Consider the following 13,830-nt stretch of genomic DNA (forward strand, 5'->3'; position numbering starts at 1 on the left):
GATGAACAAGCTCATAAACTCAGATTTCATTATTTCACATGTATAATGTAAAAATATTGAAAATCAAATGCAAGTTCCATCACCAAAGATCTAGTAAAGACAGAAGGCAAGTTAGAAATCAGGAAAAGAGATATGACATTCATTCCTTGGAAAATAGTTGAGGTGCCTCATATAACCAGAACACACATTCAGCTGCTCAAACTTAGCAATACAGTTCTCTAACTGTTCAGGTGGACTCATTCCTTAGGAGATACAGTAAGAATGCAGAATCAATAGACCTTGAAAATAATTTAACTGATTAGAGGTGACAAGCTCTGTAGACAAACTTTTGACAAGCTCTGTAGACAAACTTTTGATAATCACTGGCATCATCAAATTGTTTTATTTTTCAATAGCTACTGTGTCAGGAACTATGATACTAATATAAACATTTTTGTGTGTTTGGGGCAATATCAGACTCCAGTTGAGCACAAGCATAAGGTGTAGGGGGAGTCAGCACCAGCAGCTAAGGCAGAAGGGGAGGAAGGGAGCCCCCCTTTTTAGTGATTTACCATGTTCTCATCAGGTATAACGGGCAGTGGAGTTACAGCCCCAGAGAGCAGTCTAAACGGAGATGTGAGCTGGCAGTGGCAGAGATGTATGAGCATGGCAGGGACTCTGGAACAGCTAGGCCTAATAAAGGGCAGAGCAAACTGCTCCATCACAGCACCATGCCAAAGCCACCGTTCTGCTTGCAGGCTTCATGCCAGTACTCCTGCAGGGTGTTGCCTGTGTCACATAAACACGTCCGCTGGGTATCCGTGGCACGGCACTGCACCGAGCAGTACGAACAAATACAAAGTTTCATCAATAGCTATGAACATTTTGGGGCAGCTGTGTTGTTTTCTTTAAGTTCTGCTGGATGCTGAGCGCACTTCAGCTGCTCCTTGAGTTTAAATAAGGTAAACTTGACTGTGTAAAACAGGTAAATAGCTTAGCTTGTGTCTCCCAGACTCAGAAGTGATTCTTTCTAAGACAAGGAAAGCTTCCTTCACTGCTGCAGCTCTCTGAGCAGTTAAATATGCATGTGGCCAAACTCAGTCCTCGTAAAACCCAATTGAATTCATTCAAAAAACTCCTATAAAGATGACTGATGTCATTGGAGTCCCACCAGGGATGAATTTGGCCCATGCCATTCCTTCTGTTTAGTCATTGGATAGGAATGTAGAGAAGAAATGCATGCTGGGCTCTAGGACTCCATCTCTCAACAAAACTGCCAGGGCTGAAAAAGAATTACTTGTGAATATAAATTTGTCTTGCACACTCCATTAGATCTCCCAGATCAGCCACTGCTTTCGGCTGTCCAGGTACAAATCGGAATATCTCCCTTTCACTATTGAGGGCTGAGCAGGAGTTTCTACACAAGTGTGCCAAGATTCTTGGGAGCAAAAGCTGCAGCATTATCCCCAATTTACAGATGAAGAAACTAAAACAGGGAGCTGAAGTGATTTGCTTCAGCTCACATGTGGTGACAGAGGTAGAAGAGGTATTGAAACTTAAGTACTTATGGCTCCTCGCCACTTAGGCCACGTATTCCTGTGATATATCTTTTTAATTTCCCCCTCCTTTCCCCATCTCCCTTCTTCCCTGCCCCCAACCCCATCAACATCATCTGTAGCCACACAACTGGGAAACTGGGATTAATCCATCCCTAGGGAAACTGGGATTACTATACAACTCATGCAGAACCTTTAAAAACCTAATGATTTGTGGTCCCCTTTTCAGAGGCACGTGTAATCTACAGCTGAAAAGTAACTATTTGCTGTTCCAGTGCACATTCTGTGAGAGGTTTTTGCTCCGTTTCATTAATGTACACTGAAGACCCCATCTGACAAGATTTCTTTCCGCATCCAACAAAAAAAACAGGCTAAGTAAGCTGTGCAGAATCAGGCTCTTGCAGAGTAGTAACAGTTTATGGGCAGAAAAAGAATGACTGGAATGCAAAGGGGAAAAAAAAAGAGACAGAGATGTGCCAAGACATCTTTATATTTTTTCCTGTAACTGGAAATGGTTAAAAAAAAAAAAATAAAAAGACAAAAAAAAAAAAAAAGATCTGTGTTTCCCTTGTAAATCTTGCAGAAAAAGACAGCTAGAGTCAGGTGCCCTGGTCTTTACTCTTGCAAACTCCCATTCAGTGAAAACAGAATCAGCTCTTGATTGGCAGACAGAGGCCTAAGTAAGTTTTATGCACTGCATGAACATCAGATTAAAATACATGCAAAGAGAAAAAAGAAAAAGAAAGAAAGTGTAGGTAACTAATCATTTAAATTATTTGTGATCCCCATTCAAAAGGCACATTCCCCATCTAATTCTTTTCATTTATTTGGGGGGTTAGTACGACTTATCTCTTCTAACTGTCATGATTTCATATCTTCTTTGCTTTCCTTGGAATCACTGAACTGATACTGCCTAGTAAAATTCAAAACACTGGAGGGAACAGTCAAACTGTTCACCAGTCCAGCTGAGAGCATGACCAGAGAAATAGCCTTTGTTTGCACGAGGTCGAAAGCAGACTTCTGGGGAGAGGAAACACACACACATATATGTGTAGTAGAAGTGACATTAAAAGTCTGTGTGTGCATCCTGCGCTGGGTGTGCCCATGTAGTTTTAATACATCTGTAATTCTGATTATGTCAATTCTAGGGTTTATTTTTTTAATTGCACATAAGAATACATGTCCAAGGAAATTCTTGGCAGGCAGATCACCAGGCTTCAGCCTTACAGCTGAAACACTTCTCATGCCCAGATGGGAGGAGCGGTTTCTCCACCTTCACGACCCAGTAGTTATAATGGTTCCCAGGAACCAGTAACTGACACGGTTTCTTACCTCGCCATGGGTGTTTCCGTATCCCGGTGTTAAGGAGAGAGCAAAGCGACCGTGAGAAAGCCTCAGCGGAGTGACCATCCCTGCATCCCTTCCTCCCTCCCTTAGGACCCGACCCTGATTTCTGCCTCATAGTCATGACCCCTGAAAAACGACAGGCTCCAAGTGACAGGGCCCCGGAAGCATCCCCTCTCCTTCGCTCTGCACCACGAATGACACAAGGAGGACGGGGAAGTTCATAGGGGATTTCTCTCTGAATCTCCCTTTAGAAGAAATGCACGGGGGGGTGGGCGGGGGCGGGGTGGGTCTGGGGAGTAGGGGAATGAGCCACCCAGACCTTAGGCTGGCAGCAAACACCGTGTCGGTGCAGAGAGGCGCGGGGTGCCGTGCCCCTGTCCCGGCAGCCGGGGACCGCCCGGCGCGCTGGCGGGGGCGGGTGGCGTTTTCCACGGAGAGCTCCGCAGGCAGCGACCCACGCGGGGCGAGGCGGCCGCTCCCGCTGGGCTTGCGCAAGGCCAACGGAGGAGTCGGGGGCAGGGGGGGGGTAGAGCGGGGAGTGGAGGGGAGGGACCTTCAGGAGCAGGGCAAATTGCCCCCCAGAGACGCTGCCCAGAAAGCGCATCCCGATCCGGCTCGGATTCCCCTTGCTCCAGCCGGGCTCCGCGCAGGGCTCTGCGCTCATCCATCCCACGGTCACCGGCTACCGGCAGTGGAAGCGCGGAGGGCCAGCCCCGCCTTCCCGCAGGCTTGCGTGATCCCAGCCCCGCGCTCCTTGCCCATTACAGAGCGGTTGGGTTCCAAAGATGCCTTTTAAGACAAAACCAAAAGAGCCTTTACGCCGTGTGGAAAGCGAGTTGGCGGGTGGGAAGCGAAGCGAAGCAAAAGCAAGCCGGCCCCCAACCCTGCCCATCCCCAGAGCTGGCTGCGCGCTGAGGGGGCACCCCACGCTGAGGGGGCACCCCACGCTGAGGGGGCACCCCACGCTGAGGGGACACCCCGCACGGCAAGTGCCTTCACACCAGTTACGACGCGCTCGAACCGGTGTCCAATAAAAAAGAGGGGGAGCGAGGTTTCTTCCCCCCTTCCCCCTGACAGTCAATGAGTTGCCACCGCAATTTTCCCCCTGTCGTTGATAGGATTCCTTGACCAAATAAAGAAATATTGTCTAAAAGCGAAGCGGGGAAGGGGGGGACATGGAACCGCTTGGGGCCGAGCGCCTTGCTGGTCAAAGCAGCGCAAGAGCCGCCGGGGAAGCTCCGGTCTCACTTCGGACGTGTCGCCGCTCTAATTTGTAGGAGGCTTTTCTTATCGCGGGGGAGGGGGAACGCACACACTGGTTTGTAATGGGGGGGAAGAGAGTTTAGGGTTTGCCTAGGGGACGAGAAAAGACGGCAAGAGGAGCTTCAAAGGCTCTGGCGGATCCCCCAGCCCTGAGCTCTCTCCCCCGTCTCGATCCAAAGCGGTTTCGCAGTGGAATAAACATCTCTGATCTAAGACAGCTGCCGGGAATCAAAGGCCGCCCCAAATCAGCGCTGAACCGGCCGAAGATGCGACTGAAAAATGCCCTCTCCTGACAAGCGAAGGGAAGGGTGTGCGAGGGCAGCTCTCCCCGCAGTGCCTCCAGGCTGTGAAAGCAGCAACAGTTTGCCCATTATTCATCTGATTTGTTTTATAACACTTCTGACACCTAATCTTATCAGCTAATACCCAAGATTTAGTTACCCAAGACGATTCTTTTTTTTTTTTTTTTTCCACACTAGCTGCAAAATTATTTGACTCCCTGCAGATCTGTTTACTTTTGTCGGCCTTAAAAAAAAAAAAAAAAAAAAAAAAAAAAAAAAAAAAAAAAGGAGGGGGTGGGAAAAGAAAAATAAAATGAGGAGGGGGAAAGCTTATGCGTAAAGGAAGGATCCAGACTTTCCAAGGCTGGTAGAAACAAGCACTGAGGAAATACCAAGTTAACTTGAAAAAAAAAAAAAAAAAAAAAGTTTCTGAATATTGACAGAGAGGCTTTGCTAGGGAAGAGACCAGAAGCCAAAAGAACACATATGTAGTCCATGCAGACTTGCCTGTAAAATAACGATTTATTTTAATACTTAAAAAACACACACAATCCAGTGATAAATGTCAATTACCAATAATCAGCATAAAGTGCCAAACAGCCATACAACTTTTTTTTTTTTTTAATAAACAAAACTTATTGGAATGTCTCTTAATTTGAATACACTGTTCAGAAAGCCAGCATTTAAAAAAATACGCTCTCAGGTTGAGATTTGTTCTCTCCCATCAGGACACACGGAGACTTTAAAGTACCACTAAAACCATGTTGTGCATACCATCAGTTTGACATATTGCCATCTTTCTTTCCTCTGGGTTTTTTTAAATAAGTCCACAAGTTACAAATCTCCTCACAGCGCACTAGACCACAAGGCAAGGAAAAAGGTCTCCATGTCCCATGAACACTGATTTGTCCCAAACACTGGGGACCTGCAGCTCTAAAATCTGGATACGTTTTCTAGAGCATGATAGGACTCCCCACTTGAGAGATTTAGGTCATTTCCAAACATTAATTTTCTTCTTTTAAGAAAAAATACTAGCAAATGAGATTATCAAGTTGCCCTTCTCGTCCTAATGGTGCTGTGATGAGAAACCATCGTTTCAGTTCTTAATTGTCTTCCAAAATTCTCTGTATTTCCTGAAGTGTAAAAATAAGAAGCTTTATACAGTCAAAAAAAAAAAAAAAAAAAAAAAAAAAAAAAAAGTATAAAATAAGAGGTTTGGTTTTTTTTAAAAAAAAAAAAAAGGTAATACTTTTGGAAGCTACAATTTGGGGGGTTTTGTTGGGATTGGGGGGGGAAGGGGGGCTTGTGGGTTTTTGTTTGGTTTTAAAGAGATTCCTGTCCAACACGTGAGCACCACCTTTTGGCATAAAGTTTATCAAAGCCACACAAGTCAGCTAGTACTGCATCATTCATGCATATTTTAGATGCAAAATAATCTTTTCACCCACAATTTAGGAAGTTAGTTGCTTGGGTGCAGGGTGGGTGGGATGCAGGTTTTACTCTTTTTAATGTACAAACAAAAACAAAACACAAAGTTCAGTGCTCCCATCCTGAAAGTTTTGTTTCTGCTCTACTTTTGGTGTAAAGTCTGAAGGGGAGGAAAAGTTCATAGAAGTTGGAGATTCAGCACTTAAGTTTGGCAGGTTTCAGTTCCTTTACTTGCGTGTGCAGTGTCTTGTGGACAGCTAGCGTTCTGGACTGGCAAAATCCTTTCCCACATTCTTGACACTTAAAAGGCTTTTCTTTAGAATGGATATATCTAGGGAGAGAAAAACAATTGAGATGTCAAAAATAACGAGCCTAAACTCAGCTCAGTGAGCTACCTGATGGAGAACATGCCGGACATTTTCATACCTACTGCTGAGACTGAGAGGTCTGGAGTGCAGCACTCAGGCCATCATCTGTGTGTGTGTGGGGGCAAGAAGAGAGGGGGCTGGCTTACAGGGGTGCCTTTCTTGGGGATAAAGACCTTGTCTCTAACTTTGGGGTCATCAGGCTGTATGTTTTCATTACATTTCTGAATGATCACAAAGGCAGAGGACACAAGACGATGCAAACGGAGGGTGAAAACATCTGTGGAAGCTAAGAAGGAGGCTGTGCAAGTAATTTTTGCAGGGTGAGTGAATACAACAACAGACCTGTCTTCAAAAGTGAGTTATCTGGGCTCCTCCACCAGTAGTGGGCAGAGAAAAACCTAGAGGGAACATTGCTGGCTGGGCAGGGATGTGACTTTTCTTACAAGCACCTACATGATTTTAGGTGGGTAACCGGGGAAGTACAGATACACAAGGAAAAGAGGATGGGAAAAGAGCCATTACCTGTGATCCCTCAGGTGATCCTGTCTTCTGAAGGCCTTGTGGCAAATGTCACACGTGTAGGGCCGTTCATCGGTATGGGTTCTTTCATGAATCAAAAGGTTGTAGGACTTGGTGAAGTGCCTGCCACAGAATTTACACACGAACTCCTTCTTGGTTTTGGACGGTAACCTTCCTCGTGTGGGTTTCTTCTCTGGAGAGAGTTTAGTCACCTCAAGCAAAGACCCCAGCCCTGGGGGTGAGCCCTGACTGTCTGCCTGTCCCAGTTTAGAGTGGTCCTCTTGCGTGGCAGCCACTGCTAAGTTGGCAAAATCAAAGCGGGGTTTGGCTTTGAGGGTCACATTGGTGGCCTCTTGCTTGGGCTGGATGACATGTGGGAAGAGCGGGAAGGTCGGCAGCTGGAACCGTGCATCCACCAGGCTTGACACACTGGGCACTTTGGAGAAGGAGGAGCGGGGCAGATGCATGGCCGGGTACCCCAAAGTCCACTGGTGCAGGTGTACGGCATGCAGGGCGCTGAAGCCGTAGAGGTTGGAGAGGTGGTCAGAGGGCACAGCGGGCAACCCATTGAATGCTTGCAGGAAGGAGTAGTTGGTGAGCTGGAGGGAAGGATGGATAGGCACTGGGGCCGGCAGGGTCTTACTTCCCATGGTGGCTGCTCAGGAGGAGGATCTTGGGAACAGGGGAGGAAAAATTCTGGAAAATAATGATGGAGGGGAAGAAGAGGGAGGGGTGGATTTATACAGAGATAAAAGCAGAGGGAATTTCTCACATCAGCCCTCATTATCGCCCTTCTCAGAAGCCACAGAAGAAGGCTGCCTTGGACTTGGAGAGGCCTGACCAGCTCTCGGCTGCGAGTGTATCCCCACAGGTCTCCAAAGTCTCCCCCTCCCCATCGCTCACATACAACAGCTGTACCCCATCCACAGTCATTCACCCCACTACAGCATCCCTTTGCTAGGTAGACCTCCGATGATCCTCTTCACAAGGGCATTGGAGAGATGTCATTTTGACTCATAAAGCTCAGGCTTCTCCTACATAATTTAAAATCCCTGCCTGGGCACCAACAAGCTTTAGAATATGGTGGGATATATCTGATCTCAAAAACTGCCTTTAGCCCTGACCCTTGAGGTGGTGTGGGGAAGGGGGTGCAGAGAGCTCGCAGCCCCTGAGTCGCTCAGCTCCCTGCAGTCTGGCCTCAGCCAAGCCTCTGCTGCCGGGCTGGTGGAAGCAGTTGGGTGCTCAGAGCTGCACGTCCTCTCTCATTCAAAAAAAAATAAAATCTCCTAAATTTTGGGGGGGGAGGGGGGGGCAAAAATACCAGCCAACAGCCTTCCCTCTTTTGTACTGCGAAAAGAAATGGGAAAATGCTGAGTTCGGGTGACAAATTTAAGTGCCATTTGCTCTCCCCAGGGGGAAGTGTCTGGCTTCCAGTCCACGTCCTAATCTAGGCAATCACTTAATTAGAACCCTTCAATAGGCAAAAAGGCAAGGGCTGGAGGGACCCTTCCCATGGGAACACCCAGCCCACCAGCTGCAGGGCCGCAGGGCCACAGTCCTTCCCTGGGCTGGGTGCCACCACTTTGCTCTGTGTTTCAGGGTCCCACCAAGCCCCCAGCCTCTCCTCTGGGCCAGGTTCCTCCCTATTCCACCCCACAAGGCGGAGGGGAAAATGCTACCAGGCAGCAGCAGCGAGACGCATCTGGCCCTGCCTGCACATACAGCCCCAGCTGGTGTCAGCGCTTTGGCAGGAGATGCCTCCCGAGGGGTGGTGGTGGGGAACGCAGCTTCCCCTCTTTGTGGGTGCAAGAGAGCACCCACGGCTTTTGGAGGCATTGCATCCCTGCAGCCCAGGGAGCCTCCTCCTTAATCCACAGCCCACACCTTATACCTGCTCTCCCCTCAGCGAACTCTGGGATTTGCCCTCAGTGGGGCTGTTTTCCAGCAGGATCCTCTCAGCGTCCCCATAGAGTCCCCACAGGGTGCTGATTAGATGCCCACAGATTTGCTGCAGGGTTCCTGCAGGATCCACACAGGGCCCTCATAAGATCCCCTATAGGGTTCCTGCTGAGTCACCACAGGATCCCCACGAGATCCCCACAGGGTCTCAGCAGGACCCTCACAGCACACAGCGTGGAGTTCATCCCCACATGAAGAGTAAAACCCCTTTGGAGAAAAGGATGTAGCCAAGTGCTGCAGAGTAATAATTGTCCCTCTGGGCTGGAGGGCTGGGGGGTGCAAACTGGTGGTGGAAGAGGTCTAAAGACCATGGAAACAAATCTGATTTATATGTGGGCTGTTGCCTGGACCGAGGAGCTGCGGCTGGGAGGGTGTGTGAAGGAGAAGCTTACACTGAGCAGCTCTATATGCCAGGTCCACCTTTCACACTGCTTTACATAAATCAGCAGCAGGAAGAGAGACCCAAAACTTAGAGGAATTCCATCGCAATGACCCAGAATGAGACTGTGACATTTTGCCTTTTTTAATTGGATACATTTTGGATGGTGACTGATTGAAAAATGCACACATTACATTCTCCTCCCTCTCCTCTTCACCCCAACACTTTTTTTTTTTTTTTTTTTAACTATTTAGGACTGATGAACCAATCAGACTGTTTTGTTGTTCAACTGGGGAAATGCTTTTTGTTTTGTTAGTGTTGCCCATACGCTAGACGTATCCACCTCACAGCACAACTGCCTCAATTGATGACCCAGAGAACAAAGTGCGTGAAAACCACTTTTGTCTTTTTCTGTCTGTCACAACAGCTCCATGTCTGTTTTCCTGCCTGGGTAGCTCTAGAACTCTCAAGCATGAAACATGCTATTGCAAACTGAGTTCATTTCTGGGCTTATTCCTCTTTCTTTCTTTGTATCCTTAGAAAAAAAATATTATGGAATATATAAGCAAAACTCTGCTATGTCAATTTGGGTAAAGACTTGCATGATAACATTTAAAAATTTCTCTTTCGATTTCCCAAAAGAAAAAGGGGACAGAAATCAAGGAGAAATATAGTCGGGTCATAACAGCATCCATCGCACCCGTGGTTTATTTCTAGAACAGTTCTATTATTTTTTTCAAAATGAAAAAGAAAAGAAAAAGAAAGAAAACAAGAGGAAAACTAAAAAGAAATTAAAAAAAAAAAAAAAAGGGGGGGGGGGGGAGGTGGGAGCAGAGTGTTCACGTTACTACAAGTTTCTTGGCACTTTTCCAAAAATGTAAGCTATACTTTTGCTCTGTGCGACCGGGAGAGTCAAAAATATATATGAAGAGCAGAGTATTTCATAAAGTCCCCTCTCTCCGGGACATCAAAGCGAGCGTGTTCCACAGCGCAGCGACACGCCGCTCTCCCGCTTGCCCGCACAGAGGTCGATGCTTCTTTGATTTCGGTGTCACCTCCACCTTTAATTCTGTTTCATGTAAACAGATCGTTATCGGGGCTTCTTTTTTATTTTTATTTTTTTACAGAAGACCCCGAGAGTTCTCTGCTTGAATTCCCCCATCACAATAAAACTGTGCTAGGTTTTCTTTTTTAACACAAACTAGCTCGGTGAGTAATTAAGAACAAACCACTTGTGTTCTGACTGAAACAAAACCCACTCATGCCAAGATAAATTTACCCTGCAAAATAGGATCATAAACTTGAAAGACTACATCTGTCTCCAGCTTTCTTACCCTTTGTCCTGTTTGAAGATACGGTAATGCTATTGTCCAGTTGCCATTGTTTTAAAACCATTGTAATCTTAACCTTCCAGATTAAATTCTACTTCCCCTATACTCAAAAAAAAAAAAAAAAAAAAAAAAACCTAAAAAAAAAAACCAAACCCAAACCAAACAAACAACAACAACAACAAAAAAAAAACACCAAAAAAAAAAAAAAAAAACCAAAAACAAAACAAACAAAGACAAAAAACAACCCAAAGACCCAAAGAAAAAAAAAAGGAAAACCCGGCTTTTTGCTGGTAGCATAACAAGGAGAGAAATTAAATGGATTTTTAAGTAATCTTGTGGCTAGTCGGTATTTTTCCTTTCTACCTTGAATTATCAATTTCCGATGTGTCCTTTGAAAGGGATATTTGTTACATTAAATACCTGACTCATAAATAATGAGCTTTGCTAATTAGTTCCACATGGAAGAATGGAGAAGGTAAATTACCCTGAGAGCGTTGCTTATTTTTACAAACATGATAAAGTAGTGGGCATAAAACGCTGCATTCTTGGGATAGCCTCAAACTACCGCAATCAGGTTCATCTGTCAAAAAAAGTCCGCCTGTTTTGCCTGAATCCTTTAAAGTCTCTAGCCCTGTCCTTTCGGCTGCACTGCATTGGTGTGCAGCATTTTGCCACCAGGTCGGCTACTTATTTTGTTCCCTTTAAGGGGACAAGGTTTTCCCTTCCTATCAGTTTAAGCGAGGAAATAGAGCTTGCAATTTATCTGTGTTTGGGAAGCTAACTGGAAAGGGAATAAAATTGCCCTTTCGCTCCGCATTATTCGAGCGTGGTGCTCTTGAGAAATAAAGCGCATTGTTCAGCACAGATTTATTCAAAATATTAATGAAGTGTGCAGAATCTATTAAAGCAGGTTTATTCGGGGCTAATTGAGCGTGAAAGAGTTAATTGCTAACATTAATGAGGATTGGAAGGACTCAGTCAGCGTGTGCCTTGGATATCTCTGCTCAATCCTTATAAAATCATCATTCCCATTTTATCACGAAATCAGTGTTGACAAGTTTCTCCAAGACCACCATCACGAATGCGGATGAAGGCGGCGGATTTTAGTCTCGCAATAATAATAAAATTAAAAGTAATAATAACGGGGGTCCGACTGCGACAGCGATCGCTACACTGCCCGGGGCAGCCTTTACCCCAAACAACTCCACCACCACCGAAAAATCCCTGCGTCCGCGTCCCGAAGGGACAGTGACTACGAGGGCCACGGGCGGGAGCGGAGCTCCACGGCGGGCTGGCCGGGCGCGGGTGGGTGCCGGCGGGGTGGCCGCAGGGGCCAGGCTCTTCAGTTCTGCCCCTGCAGAAGTTCTGGGGTCTCTTTGGGAGCTTTGTGTGTGTGTGTGTGTGTGGTTTGTTAATCCCCTCAAGCATCGAAAGGTCCCCCCAGCACAAGGTTCATTCTCGCTTTCTCCCTGGAGAAACGCCCGCTGCCCGCCCTGCGCAGGAATAAATCCTCCTTCCTCCCTCCCGCCGGCGGGGAGGATTTGTCCTCTCTGCACTCCTCGCTTCCCACGGCCACAGCACGCACCGGCACGGATGGGGGGCACCCCCCTTTTTGCGGTGACAGCCCCGCGGGGCCCCGGCCGCATCCCCCGGGCCCGCCCGGCCGCCGTCCCCGGCCACCCCGCAGCCAGCCTCCCGCCGCGGGCTCCCCAGCTCGGCGCGGTTTTAGGGCTTGGCCCTTTTCCTCGGTTGGCTTCGGATTTACTAAACTGGACCTACTGTGCACCTGTCCGGGACACGGCTCTGCCCTCCTGCCCGGCTCGCCTTTTATCGGACAATTCCCGCAGCGCTCCCGTAATCTCCAAAATGCTCGATTTTTATAGTTTCCCTCTCAAAAGCCAACGATAACAACTATACCCTAATCCTCGGCTTTGCACTGACACTTTATAGGCTCAGCCTCGAGAGAAGCTCAGTCTCTCCCTACGCTGAACTTGTTTCGATCCATTCAGACAAATATAAACATCAGATACATTTCTGTTACGGCCTTGGGAAGAAACAGAGAAGGCTTATCGGACCCTAAAACACTAAAAAAAAAAAAAATGAGTGAGAAAGAAGGATCAGAAAGAAAGAAAGACCAGAAAGAAGATAAAAGGAAATAAAATAAAAGGAAATAAAATAATAGAGAGAAGCTGGACGTTCAAGTCTGTAAAGGACATTCAGGCTTCTGGTTTGCAGATCGTATGTGTCATTTTTAGCTCGGGTTAAAAACACAGCTCCTCCGCAAGGGGGGATAAACAACTTCGAAAGGGGAAGACAAATCTTTAAATAGCATCAGAATAGCCGAGCCCTATGTGAAGGCTTCCCCCAGCCCTCCGCCCGCCCCGAGGAGAGCAGTCCTCCTCACGTGAAGCACCATGTCCCCACTCCTACACCATCCAGTGGATGGTGGGAGGGGATGGGGGGAAAGAGAGAGAGAAAGAAAGGAGGGAGAGAGAAGGAGGTGTTTGGATCGATATTCCCAACCCCCGAGGCTTGGCAAAACAAAAACCAAACAAAATGAGTTGTTCTTTTTATTTACCTAATCCCGATCTGCGCTCCACCGCTGGCAGCAGTTAAAAGATCCTGGGCTAAATTGGAGCTGGTAAAATAAAATAATAGAAAAAAAAAAAATAGGGAAAAAAAAAAAAAAAAAAAAAAAAGGTTGGGCTAGGTCAGTGTCTCTGCTGGCCCCGGGGGCCACAGCTCTCTCCCCACCCCGCTGCTCCTCCAGCGGGGCCGGGGCCGGGGCCCGGGCCGGTGGGGCGGAGGGGCTCCCGGGCTCCTCTCCCTCCCGGGCTCTCCTCCTCTCCCTCCCGGGCTCCTCTCCCTCCCGGACTCTCCTCCTCTCCCTCCCGGCGCCGCCTGCGCTGCCGGAGTGCAAACGCGCCCGGGAGCGGCCGAGCTCAGACTGAACCGATCCCTTCCCTCCAGCCTCCTCCTTATTTCAACCCCCCCCTCCCCGCTCCCCCCTCAACCTCCCACCACACTCCGGGCATGCGCACGCAGGGAGAAAGTTTCTGGCTGGGAAGATCCAACTTTTCAACCCGCTTCTCCCGGAGGCGCAGCAGTCCGGGGCACGCAGCCCGCAAACGTGTGATCTCGCCCCCCCCCCGTCCCGCTCCCGCAGCCTCCCCCGGGGCATCTCCCCGGGGCCCGCTACGCGCGGCCCCCCGCGGCGGGGCGGCCTCCCGTGGGAGGCCGTGGGGAGGGTCCCCGAGCAGCTCCGCGCTGTGCCACGGCGGGGGAGGAAGGGGGGGGGGGGAGTAGCGTGGGGTGGGTTTGCGCGCCTCCCCGGCGGCGCTGCGCGGCCGCGCTGCCTGCGCTGGCCCGACCCGCCGCTCGGCTCCGCACCGCGCGGCTCCGCACCGCGCCGCTCCGCAC

General features: G+C 48.4%; 1 protein-coding gene across 1 annotated transcript; it reads right to left on the reverse strand.

The window, feature by feature from the left end:
- Nucleotides 1-4,929: 4,929 nt before the first annotated feature.
- OSR1 (odd-skipped related transcription factor 1) lies at nt 4,930-13,351 on the reverse strand. Its single transcript, XM_033004537.2, has 3 exons — nt 12,989-13,351; nt 6,745-7,437; nt 4,930-6,185 (listed from the first exon to the last, which is right to left on the reverse strand). Exons 2-3 carry the CDS (start codon nt 7,389-7,391, stop codon nt 6,050-6,052), a joined length of 783 nt encoding a protein of 260 aa, XP_032860428.1. The 5' UTR covers nt 7,392-7,437; nt 12,989-13,351; the 3' UTR covers nt 4,930-6,049.
- Nucleotides 13,352-13,830: the final 479 nt, after the last annotated feature.

The sequence above is a fragment of the Tyto alba genome, unplaced genomic scaffold (genome assembly GCF_018691265.1).
Source record: "Tyto alba isolate M040663 unplaced genomic scaffold, T.alba_DEE_v4.0 Super-Scaffold_40, whole genome shotgun sequence".
Lineage (NCBI taxonomy): Eukaryota > Metazoa > Chordata > Aves > Strigiformes > Tytonidae > Tyto > Tyto alba.

Excerpts from the sequence above, each read along its gene's own strand:
- OSR1 (XM_033004537.2), bottom strand. The coding sequence starts at position 7,391 with ATGGGAAGTAAGACCCTGCCGGCCCCAGTGCCTATCCATCCTTCCCTC. Across the intron at positions 6,186-6,744 it reads GATCACCTGAGGGATCACAG|ATATATCCATTCTAAAGAAA; the intron begins GTAATGGCTCTT and ends TTCTCTCCCTAG.